General features: G+C 35.3%; 1 protein-coding gene across 1 annotated transcript in view; it reads right to left on the bottom strand.

Moving 5' to 3' along the window:
* LOC129227719 (nose resistant to fluoxetine protein 6-like) overlaps positions 1 to 13,313 on the bottom strand; it is a 111,858-nt gene that overhangs the window by 43,411 nt on the left and 55,134 nt on the right. The window contains exon 8 of the mRNA XM_054862325.1: positions 6,279 to 6,368. Within this exon, the coding sequence (XP_054718300.1) occupies positions 6,279 to 6,368 (90 nt within the window). The remainder of the gene's footprint in view (positions 1 to 6,278; positions 6,369 to 13,313) is intronic.

Raw genomic sequence — 13,313 nt, 5'->3', positions numbered from 1 at the left:
ATTAAGATCATGATGTTCTTAGAGACTAATAGCAGGGGCGGATCTAGAGGGGGGCCATGGGGGCCATGGCCCCTCCCAAAGCCTTGTGATTGTAGGAATTTTTTTTAACAAAAAAAATATTATGAGAAGGTAACAAAATTTAGCACATGTGTTTTACGGAAAAAGAAGTGTAGGCCTTAATTGGGAGATAAATTATATCCCTATATTCAAAACAAAACTTTTATTTCCAAAATTTTTCTCCATCTTTTACATCATTTCTCGATTCAAACTACAGACACTTGGACGATCTCTAAATGCTGCTATTCTCAGAGTATACCTATTGTTCACAAGAACAAAGAGAGCCGAAATTTTCGTTTTTATGGCTTTAATTTCGGAACTAGGGGGAGAACTCCCCTTTCCTATGCCCTTTCACAAATGCAACAAAAAATTGCATTTTAAGTCTTTTATTTGGAAAAAATGTCAACGGAAACTAGCTTATTCAGCCCTTATCACTTAACTTTCTTAAAAGCAACTTAAATGAATTTTTTTGGGACTTCAATTAGAAACGATTTTTAATAGGACCCCCTCCCTCCCTAGTTTATATCGTGATGATAGCTTAAAAAGAAGGTTTTTGGAAGAGCTCACGAATTTTCCACCCCTTTCTAAAATATGTATACATATAGTTAAAAATGGAATTTTTAGAGCCTCAAAGGCAAAATATTTCCAGGAAGGAAGGATTCTAAGAACCTTCACACTTCCTTTAATGTAAGCTAACATTACCTAAAGGTGCATTTTTAGGTTTGACAGCTGAAGAGCTAGAAGAGCACACCTCCTCTTCTAACTTCTTAACGTATAATGACAGAATATTTTGGTTTCTAAGCTTTATTTTCAAAAAGTATTTTGGGGCCAACTCCCGAAACCTGACCTTTCTCCGTACATCATCAAAAATAAACAAAATGCGTTTTTAGTTTCATAATTTTCAAAAATTACTCGGAAATTTAAATTTTGAAACATTTTCGAGGGAGATTCCTAAATCCACCCCTCACCTAATGTCTCCATACCCCGAAAATCGAGTTTTTAAAACTTCATTTTAATAAAATTTCTGGGGAGTTCGGAGTTTGTTCAAAACTTTCGGATGGCCCCTCCCAAAACAATCGGCTGGATCCGCCACTGACTAATAGTCTGTTGACTAGTTTGCAGTATGGTTTCAGGAAAGGTAAATCCTGTACTACTAATTTATTGCATTTCTACGACAAGGTTACCTCAGCTTTAGATGACAAAAAATGTGTGGATGTTGTTTATATTGACTTTCAAAAAGCTTTTGACAAGGTACCGCATGTTGCTCTTCTCAGCAAGTTAGCTGACATTGGAATAGGAGGAAAAACTTTACTTTGGGTTAGAAATTGGCTTACTGGTAGGAAGCAAAGAGTAGTTGTGAGAGGAAATCATTCTAATTGGAGTGATGTTTTAAGTGGGGTTCCTCAGGGATCAGTTTTAGGGCCTCTTTTGTTTATTATATTTATGAATGACATCAATGAAAATATTTCTGGAAGCATGAATTGTTTTGCTGACGATGTAAAAGTTATGGGGATTGTCGAAAATGAAGAACAAGTAAAACAGCTGCAAGAGGATTTAGATCATATTACTAAGTGGGCAGATAAATGGGGTATGGCAGTTAATGTAGGGAAATGTCAAGTGCTACACTTAGGTCATGGAAATAAGCGTATGAGATATCATTTACAGGGTTCAGTCATAAATCAGGCAGAAAATGTTATGGATCTGGGTGTCCTTATAAATCAGGACTTCAAGTTTAGTCAACAGTGCAGTATTGCTAGTAACAAAGCCAACAAAATGCTTGGGTTCATCAAGAGATCTATTTCAAACAAATCTAAGAAAGTTCTTCTGCCTTTATATAGGAGTTTAGTAAGACCTCATTTGGAGTATGCTGTTCAGTTTTGGTCGCCTTATCTGAAGAAAGATATTTTCGTATTGGAAAGGGTTCAAAGAAGGGTAACTAAATTAGTAAGGGGACTCTCAGATTTAGATTATGATACCAGACTTAATAGGCTTAACATGTATAGCCTGGAGCAAAGGAGAGTCAGAGGGGACATGATTCAGTTATTTAAATTTATCAAAATGAAAGATGTAAATGGATTAAATTTTTGCGGGGAAAGCAGGACAAGGGGTCATTGTTTTAAGCTATTTAAATCTCAGGCTAACTTGGAAATCAGGAAAAACTACTACTTTAGCAGGGTCGTGGGCACTTGGAATAGCTTACCGGAAGAGGCGGTAATGAGCAAGGGAGTGGATAGCTTTAAGAGGGCCATTGATCTTCATTGGGGACTAATTAATTGACTAGGACCAGCCTAGCTGGGCCCAGAGCCTGTTGCTGGTCGTCACATTTGTATTTGTATTTGTATTTATCATTAGCTTAGCAAAAGCTGACACAAACATCCCAAGTCACGTGACTCATCAACGACGAATGGTTGGCATCTTCTACCTGAAACATGTGAAAGAAACCCGATTTCTTCCAATGCTTAGCTTTAAACCCTGTCACGTGACTAGGGGTCTGGGCTTCACGAATAAAATTCTTCACTCCCTCCATTATATCTCTTAGTTAATTCTATTTTTATTTGTTCAATTTCGAAAAAAAGGTCCGACCCGCCAGTAACAGACACCGACAATGATTCCCAGTAACAGATAAGATGCGGAAAGGATGAGCAATGGACAGAATTCCCCTTTTCTATTCAAAAAGTTTTTTAATTTTAGATCTAAAACCTCATTAAATTCAAATGAACTTGAAACGCCGGTGGACCTCGTGGTGGCTGTTCATAACCTTCCACCACTGCCTTGTAAATACCAACTGGCTCATAAAATTCACTCTGATGACACTAGATGGTTGCACTGTATTGGATGGCCGCAGCAACATCAGTTTTACCCGCCTGAAGTTCTTATTATTTAAATAAAAACTTACGACTGTCTGTTCCTGGACCCTTGTCTGTTACTGGTGCCGTTAACATTCAGTTTTTCTTTTTTTTTTTTTTTTGAGCAATCACGATTGCTTATTGTCCTCACTTGACCGTCCTTGGCGTTGTGGTTCCTTTTTCAGCTGGGACCAGGGGCCTCTGCAGCACCGCCGCCCACCGTCTTCTGCACGCGCGACTCCGAGCACTGCTTCCTAGTGGTCGGTGGCGTCCATGTCGTACACGCACGCTCATACATACACACACACACACACACACACACACAAGCCTTTACACACATAAACACACGCCTAGGTGCATTCACACACGCCTACGTGCATACACACAGGTCTACGCACACACACACACACAACTACACACACGTAACCGCCCAGGAGAAGGGGCAGGCTTGGGGGGACAGGAGCCGTTTCTTTAAACAATAGCCCCAATGAGCAAGGTCCTGTTGCAACTCGTGATTGCGAGAAACATAATTTGAATTCAGAATTCAAGTTAATTTTCTTTTTTCTTTTTTTTTTTTAATATATTTTTTTCATTCTTTCTAATGTGAATTTACTTCAGAAATAGTATGTTTTCATCGCGAAACTTCATATAAATACCCCATATCAAAGGAAAAAAAACACCAACGATCTAAAATCGATCAAATATCAATGGTTTCTGTAACGGACAGGAAAACCTTCCATCGAGCTAAAAGATAGAGCGAAGCCTTGCAGGCGTTGCGTTGCAAGAAGAAAAATAATAACTTTAACTTTCAATTTAGAATTCCATAAATAGGAATTTAAAAAAATAGCGGAACAAGTTTGGAGTAAAAAAAGCGCTTGATATTTTGGTGATTAATTGTAAATAAAAGTATATATTTATGTTTTTTAATTCTGCGGCTTAATATTTTTATTTATTCAACCTTCTGATTAATTGTTTGATGTTCGATGATAATAATATTCAAGACATCAACAGTTTCCCCAACTAGTTTATATTTCACAGCCATACAAGTAACTCGTGATAAAAATCCTATGGGCCTCCTCACTTTGGCCCCGTTTTTTATTATTATTTGCGTAAGATAGTAAAACGACTACTGGAGCAAATGATAGTGAACTTCATGTTTGATGGAAAGAAATTCATTCAAAATTCTCATGATATTAATATTACTCTGTTAAATACTATTACTTAACTATATTTAATACTAATACTTAATATTACTATCTCTTTTGATATTAATATTACTCTCGTAGGGCAACGATTTTTTCAAACAATTGGGTTTTTTAATCAGTGGCTCACACAGGATTTTCTCAAGGGGGAGGGGGGTGCAGGATTGAAAGACCACTATTCACATATCACACTCCAACACGCATTCAAACATTCTGTTGATTTTATCGCTTGTGGGGGAAAAAACATTAAAAAAAACCGTTGAATAATTACACAGGGCAACAAAAAAAATTTTTTTTCTTTGGTGCCCAGAATTTGAGAACTGATTTTAGATATGTTCGGGGCTCTAAATCGAAATATAAAATTAGTTTTTCTCTAGCAGCTCTACTTTTTTAGATAAGTGCTGCTGTTTTACCCAAAATGTGCAGTTTTAACTACATTTTGCGCACTTCTAAAGCAAGTGTAGGCTTCTTAAACAGGGATTGCTTCTCGCATATTTACCCTATTGTCATCCTGCAATCTAGTTACTTAAAAGAAAATTCTCCAGATGCAGTAAAAGTTTGACAAGTTTAGTAACAACGCGTCAACAAGTTAAGGTCAATTTGTAAGTTCTTGGCTTGCATATATTCGTTTCGCGCGATGTGTGATAAGCTGGATCTTTGTATACAATATTTTTCTGGGCCTGATTAATATAGCGGGTGACCCGAAATAAGCATTTTTTGGGCGGTCCTCTGAAGTCAAACCTTATAAATAAACATTAATGGGGAACCACCATTTCAGGGGTGTTGAGGTGTTTTACCACTAGTTAAAAATATTTCTTGGGAGGCAGAGTATCCCATACTTAAGTACACGTAAAAAAGGTAAATAAATATAGAAGAAAACTTAAGAAAATGAAAGAAAATTAAGGTAAAGTTTTTTTAAGTAAGACTACTACAATTTTAGTCATTTTGAGGCTATTAAAAATTAGGGACCCATGTCCAAGAGCCCAATTGGACTGTTTGGTAATCAATCTCTTATTATTTGTACAATGAAATAGAAATAAAAAATGCCTGTTTTCTGTTTTACTTGATCTATAGATGTAACTTAAACCTGTTTTATGTATATTTAAATGTTATATCTTAGAAATTAGAGCTTCTGGGCAAAAACTGATGTCATATTTGAACTCAGGGTACCAAATTCATACGAAATCAGTTCCGAAAATCCCAGCACCAAAATCACTGTTGCCCTGTGTTATTTAGCATTAATTAATGAAAAAAATTAGTAATAACACATACCTAATTAAAATACCAGAAAGCACAATAATGAATGTACAGTGGCTCCCAAAAGTGTTCGTACACCTACGACTTTCAATGAAATAGGCAATTATCTATTGGTTAGAATTAATATTTCGGAATAGGTATTTTATTATAAGATCTACGATCTATTCTTAATAAAAATACACGAAAATTTTTAATAAAACATTAAAACATAATTTTAAAAAAATCAAAAATCAAAAATTGCCGGAAGTTTTATCCCACAAAAGTCTTTGTACACTTTGAAAAAATCAAAAAATTAGTAAATAAACTAACTTTCTACAAAGTTATTATTTAATTGAATATCATGCAGTATCAACAACAGCTTTTCAGATTTCATTGTTTTTTTTTTTTTTCTTTCTTTCTTTTTTTTTTTTTTTTTTTTTTTTTTTTGTGTGCAATTTCTGAGTAAGTGTTCAGCCGCACTTCGAGTCTTGCTGTTTCTAGTTCGCTTTTCGTTTCAATGGTGTATTTTCGTAATCTAGCTACTAGATATCTCCAAATATGTTCCATTAAGTTTAAATCTAGTGATTGAGGAGATATTTCTAAGCTTATAAGGACAATTTTTGAGGCACCAAATGCAAACGTGTGCTTCTTATCGTTATTTTGATAAAAAACAAAGTTGTTTCCGATTACCAAATTTTGGGCTAATTGTTTAAAATTGTTTTTTAAAATATTTAAATGAACAGAATAATTCATTATTTCATCAAAAAATTACAAATTTTTAGCTAAAAATGGAAAGTAATGTTTCTGTGGAAGTTTTATTTTAAATTACATTGTTCTTTCTTTATATGTCATTTGGAAAACAAATTAGGATTTTTTTTTTATTTTGAAAAACGTATCCTTAACTCTTTCACTCATTTCTACAGCAAGTTCTACTCACCTCCACAATCTGTGTTTGATACTATAAAACAAACTTCGAGATTTTTTCTTCTGTTCGTCCTTCACACAAGCATAGCAGTTCAAGAGACCCCTGAAAAATGTGGAAGGGAAGGAAAACAGTGAGGCACCAAACTCAAAATCGAAAACTGAACAGTAGATGTCTGGCATCTTCAAAAAAAAAAAGATTTATATATATATATATATATATATATATATATATATATATAAATATAAATTTGAATTTTTGGCATCCTGAATTCAAATTATGTTTTTCGCAATCACGAGCGTGTGTGTGTATGTATGCGCGTGTGTTTGTGAAGGCGCATGTGTGTGTGTTTGTGTAGGCGCATGTGTGCAGGTGCATGTGTGTGAGTGTATGCATGCATGTGTGTGCGTGTTGTGTATGCAGTGCTGTGAGTGTAGGCGTTCGTGTGTGTGTAGGCATTCGTGTGTGTGTGTGTGTGTTTAAGCATGTGTGTTTATGTCTGTGCGCAGGCATGAGTGTGTGTATGTGTGTGTAGGAGTGTGCGTATGTGTAGGTGTGTGCACGTAGGTGTGCGAGTTTGTAGGTGTGTGTATGTATGCGTGTGTGTAGGATATGGACGCAACCTGGAGACGGTTTTCGCTATAGGAGGAGCATCGTGAGGAGCCGATCGACGGTGATGCTACAGAGGGTGCGGGCGGGAAAATAAAATCACCGTAACGCCAAAAACAGTCAAATGAGAACAATTAGCAATCGTGATTGCTCAAAAAAAAAAATAAATAAATAATAAAAAAAACATTAAATATATATATATATATATATATACAGGTGTTTATCAAAATAATGGAAAAACTCTGTGACAGGTATATTGGGAATCGCTACCCTGTCGTAATTGTTCTGTTAATAAAGGTGCCTTCTGACTGTAATCACTCACACTGGAGAATCCCGATAGTAATTGAGAGTTGTGGTCACTTTTGCTGCTGTTGTTCATTTTTTAGACATTACAATCCGCTGCAATACCCGTCGGTTTCTTTCTTTGAACTTATCTTTCCGCCCACTATTTTGCTTTGCCGGAGCTTGTCTTACTACGCTGTGTGTATACAGTCATGACTTTAGATACTGTACCTCTAGAAAGGCCAAAAAGTTGAGAAGTTTCAGTTACACTTGCTCCAGCTAGACGCGCTCCAACAATTTGGCCTCTTTTAAAATTTGCGAGGTCCGACACCTCACGCGCTTGAAAAGAATCCAAGACGTCCAGAACTTCAATTAAGCCATCATATGCTACCAGAAGGTGTACATTGCTATTTATAAAAAACACAGATATTAAGTTTTATTCTTTATGACTTACGAAGCACATTCAAAAATGTCACTTTATTTCACACGTGTTTCCATTATTTTGATAACTACCTGTATATCTTATTATATAAAAATCTTCTGTGCGGACGTTTGTCACCATAAGGCTTTTAAACGGCTGGGCCGATTTTGATCAAATTTGTTGTGTGTAATTAAGTGTGTCGAAGCACGATCGATCGAATCGGAAACGTTTTTGTTAATTAATTAATTAGTTTAAACATTGGATGGTTATTTCTCCCAAATGATTAATATTCATTTTAACCTATCGTTGAGCGAGAACTGAAATAAATATTTAACCCGTTGCCAAAGGACAATAAGAAAGCCAACTCTGCTTTTTGTAATGAAATTTCCTACTGTGATATGTCAATTGAGAACAGATAAAACGTAGAGAGAATGTGAAGCCTTCATTTCTTGAAAACAACGATTTTAGGACCCGTGATATATTTCAAACTAAAGTACTGGAAGGTTCATGCAAAACGTGTGTTCTGTCGTCGTAGTTGAACCATGTGACCGGATCGGCGCTGTAGGTTTTCCGAACCAAATGATCAGAAAGTACCGTATCTAGCAACATTTTTTTCTCGGGTCAAATCCATCTGAGTTTTAGCACCCATGTCAAGAATACTGTAAGGATTATCTAACTTACTAACATTATTTAAGGAAAAGATGATGGAACTTAAAGATGAAATAAATTTTAATTTCCTCTAGATAAATTACAACAGGGTAGTTCTGTAGATAAAAAATCAATGCAGTGGAAGATCTTTATCTTTGGTGGAAAGAACAAATTAGGCAATATATAAAGTTAAAAAAATTTTCGTTCAAAAGATCGGACGGCTAATCGGTCGGATTTGGCTTCGCTCAGTGATGGGCCGGATTACAGTAACGTGGTGGCTTGGCGACTTTGGCTATAAACTATAGATTTGCGTGATCATTTGTTTACATTTTAAAGCTATTATTAATGTAATTTATTGTATTTTTTGTTTATTTGGCGAAATATTTCAAATTGCAAAGAATTGTTTTTCGTTTTTAAAGAGCTTTTATAGCTTTTTTTTAGTTGAATTATGTGTTTATTTTACATCGGGGAAGGGGGGGGGGGGAGGGGATGAGTGATTTCCGCTTATTCAGAGAACTGCATCTACCTTTATCATTTTTGTAAACGATAGCCTTTCGATTGTTTTATTCTTTTTCATGTGGGGGATGTTGCAGCGGGATTTCCCGTTTGTTCTAGATGGGTAGTTAGATTTTTACACTTAATATCTGAGGACGCTTTTTATAATTTGAGTATGGCTGAAGGAACAAACCATCAAGTACGGGAGAAAAAATATTTAATGAAACAACCGCTCAGTGGTCATTAGATAAATCAAGTTGTAATAAATATACGCATTCTGACATCATAGCTGCTTAAAACATTTTTTTTTTTTCACTTATTTGTTTCAACAAAACGGTTCAAACACTTGATTGTTTATTAAAAATTTTTAACTATTCAATTTACAAAGTTTGTACAAAGTTGTCGGGTTTTCTAGTGTATATATATATATATACTAGGGGGCTATCGCCCCCTGCTCCCTAACGCTCGCCAACCCCCGGAACTGCTTACGCAGTTCCTTCGGATCGCTACGCGATCCGAGCTCGCTACGCTCGCTCACCGGTCACCAAATATTGGTCTAGCTTTATCTGTATCAAGAAAACGTAGTTTTTCTTTTCTTAATATGAATATCATAACACTTATGATTTTCATACATTTAAAAGGGGACAATTACTTTGACATGCAACTCGTGCATTGGATTATTATAAAGCAAAAGTTTGCAATACCATTATCTTTTGAGAGAAGTATGCAAAGGAACATTTTTGTACTAAAATTACAAACATAACATAATCTTTCTTTCTTTCATTTACTGAATGCAAAAGAAATTGCAGCGAAAAAAAAAACCCCACAATGTTAACACACTTAAAAACATTTCATAGTCATTAACTATACTATGTTCAGTGTCAAAATATGTGTATATATGTGTTTCAAAATGTCTAACAGTTGCAAAGAGCAAGCAACTTCTGACATTCTCTGAAAGCAGTGATTTAGTAAAAAAAAATGTTAGAATGAGTGTTTTAAAAGTCAAGAAACCAAATCCAATGGCACGACAGCTTATGAGGGCCAAGGCCTACTGTACCAATCTCACTCCTTCTAACCAAGGGCTCTGGGGTTGGCAGATGTTCCGGTTAAGAGGTCAGCCTAACGCGGAACCCCCGGTGTTTAGTTCCCAAGCATACTTGGAACTTATTTTATCGACCCACTGAAGGAATGAACAGCTGAATCAATCATGCCCAACCCGGAGATCGAACCCGGACCTGCAGCGTGGAAGGGCTACCAGTGAGCCTCTGGGCTTCAGAGCACTTGAATATAACTTAGGAAGAAGAGAGCAGTGGGCTACGGAGTCTTTTGATGAAAGATCTGAACGCAGATTGGTCAGAAATGCTGCCGATATGCTAAGGTGCACAAATTTATACCGTCTTCAAATCGAGAGAATTTTGCAAGTGTTTCCGAATACATTTACGGACTAATCATGCACTTTACTGGAGGAAAAGGGTTGACCTAAGACTGATAATTATAAAACTGCAGAAAAATATTATTGTAGCAAAAAAAAAAAAAATGATTATTATATAACGCTAATATTTCTCATACCTCGGATACCATTTATTTCATTCGATAGCAATATGCCTTTTAAATTCAAACGTAAACAATTTCCTTTTAGATTAGCCTTCCTAATGACTATAAATAAAGCAGATGGTCAAAATGATTTTGTGAAAACATATTAGCAGTAAAATCAGGTTTCCAAATTTGTTGCTTTACTTTGCCACCGTGGCTCAGTTCTTAACATCAATGCCATTGCAAAAGTATGTGAAATGTTTTGCTCTTCAGGTCTTCACGATTCAATTTGTTGCTTTACTTTGTCATTGTTGTTCAGTTCTTAACTTCAATGCATTGCAAAAGTAAGTGACATATTTTGCAATGAGAATTGTCCAAGAAATTCATTTAGTCTATGTGGAATAGCATAATACAGTGAAGCACGGTTTATACGTTTCTCTTCTATTCGTTTTTATCAATTATACGTTTTTTAAATTGTCCCTGGAGGGTCTAATATACATTTTCTTTACAAATTATACATTTTTTCATCTGTACGCTTTTTTCATAGTCCCTTTAAAAACGTATAAGCGGTGCTTCACTGTATATAAAAAAATGTGGTTGCAAAAAAAAATTCAGTATTTACAGGTTGCAGTTAGTTAAGCTTGACCACGAAAAGAAGGCGGATGACCTTGAAGGGAAACATCATTTGTAATACTTAGAATCTTCCAGAAAGCACCAAATAGTAAGAGGCATGGTCTCGCTAATCCTATCTATTCCAAAATAATAACAAACAGCCTATTACAAATGATGTTTTTGCATAAAGGTCATCCACCTTCTTTTTGCGGTAAGCTATAGCAGGGCTGTGGAGTCGGAATGGTTTTACGGTAAAGGAGTCAGAGTCGAAGGTTTAAAATTTCAAGAGACGGAGTCAGTAATTTTCTGTCAAAATTCGCAGCTCTCCCAATATTTGAGGAGTCACAGCCAGAGTGAGACTAATTTTGGGTAAAGGAGTCGTAGTCTCTAAAAATTCTGTAGTCAGAGTAAGACATTTTTCCTCCGACTCTGCAGCTCTTGTAAGCAGGGAACTTTAATTTTTGTAAGCACTATGGTTAAGGGAAAAACCTTTCGACATCAAGATTAACTTTGCAAAGGATTTCAAAAAAAAAAAGAGAAGAAAATCATAATACTTCTCTGCCTACACGATAGAAAATTTCTGGGTTTTCAGATACTATGACTCTTGAATGCCTTACATATCTGTCATCTGCCTTACATATAATCTTGAAAAGTGGTTTTGTCAAATCTAAAAAATTTTTATCAAAAGTTAGACTCTGAGCGTTATTTATAGTTATTAGGGGAAGGCTAATCTAACAGGAAATTGTTCACGTTTGAATTTAAAAGGCACGTTACTATCGGATAAAATAAGTGGCATTCGAGGATAAGTATCAGTGTTATTATTAGCATTTTTTTTAAATAAAATAATATTTTTCTCCAGTTTCATTACCATCACTGTCATTTCAACTCTATTCTCCGGTAAAGTGCATGATTATACTGGAAATATGTTTGATAACACTTACAGAACTCACTCGATTTGCAATTCGCGGTTCACGGCGTGCGTTTGCGCGCCTAATCCTATCGGCAGCATTTCTTACCGATCAGCGTTTAAATCTTTCATCTAAAGACTCCCAAGCACACTGCTCTTTTCTTTTTAAATTATATTCAAGTGATCGAAAACACTCATTCAAAAATCGAAATTCTAACGCTAGACATCTAACGCTAGAAGCGAGTCTGCAGCACTTGTAAACAGCGATCGTAAACAAAGCGGATCGTTGCCAACGGAGAGAAAGAAATAAAGGCTCGTTTTGCGCCACGCATAAGCGTTATATATATATATATATATATATATATATATATAAATATATATATATATATATATATATATATATATATATATATATATATATATATATATATATATATATAATCTTCTGTGCGAATTTTTGTCATCATAAGGCTTTTAAACGGCTGGGCCGATTTTGATCAAATTTTTTGTGTGTAATCATGTTGTGGCAAACATGGTTTCGAAGCGCGATGGATCGAATCGGAAACGTTTTTCATAATTAATTATTTAATTTAAACATAGGATGGTTATATCTCCCAAATGATTAATATTAATTTTAACCTATTGTTGAGCGAGAACTTAAATAAATTTTTAACCCGTTGCCAAAGGACAATAAGAAAGCTAGCTCTGCTTTTTGTAATGAAATTTCCTACTGTGATATGTCAATTGAGATTAGATAAAACGTAGAGAGAGAGAGAAAGTGAAGCTTTTTCACATTTCTTAAAAGCAACGAATTTAGGTCCCGAGATATATTTTAAAGTAAAGTACTGGAAGGTTCACGTAAAACGTCTGTTCTGTCGTCGTAGTTGAACCATGTGACCAGATCGGTGTTATAGGTTTTCCTAGCCAAATGATCAGAAAGTACCGTACCTAGCAACATTTGTTTCTCGGCCCAAATCCATCTGAGTTTTGGCACCAATGTCAAGAATACTTTAAGGATTATCTAACTAATCAGTACATTATTAAAGGAAAAGATGATGGAATTTAAAGACGAAATAAATTTTATTTTCGTTCAGAAGAATTACAACAGTGTAGTTCTGGACACAAAAGATCAGTGCAATGAAGATCTTCATCTTTGGTAGAAAGAACAAATTAGGCAATATATGAAGTTTTGAAAGTTTTCGTTCAAAAATAGGACCGCTAATCGGTCAGAGTTAGCTTCGCTCACTGATCGGCTGGATTGCAGTAACGTGGTAGCTTGGCGACTTTGGCTATAAACAATAGAGTTGCGTGATCATATGTTTACATTTTAAAGCTACTGTTAATGTAATTTATTGTTTTTTTTGTTTGTTTGGCAAAACATTCCAAATTGCAAAGAATTGTTTTTCTCATTACTGTTTTAGTCATTTTAGTTAAAGAATGTGTTTATTTTACATATTTAGGGATGAGTAATTTCCGCTTATTCAGAGAACTGTTTTTACCTTTACCATTTTTTTAAACGATATCCTTTTCAGTAAGTTACCGC

The sequence above is a fragment of the Uloborus diversus genome, chromosome 1 (genome assembly GCF_026930045.1).
Source record: "Uloborus diversus isolate 005 chromosome 1, Udiv.v.3.1, whole genome shotgun sequence".
Taxonomy (NCBI): domain Eukaryota; kingdom Metazoa; phylum Arthropoda; class Arachnida; order Araneae; family Uloboridae; genus Uloborus; species Uloborus diversus.
The sequence above is the reverse complement of the archived record's forward strand: the minus strand, read 5'-3'. Positions and strand labels throughout refer to the sequence as shown.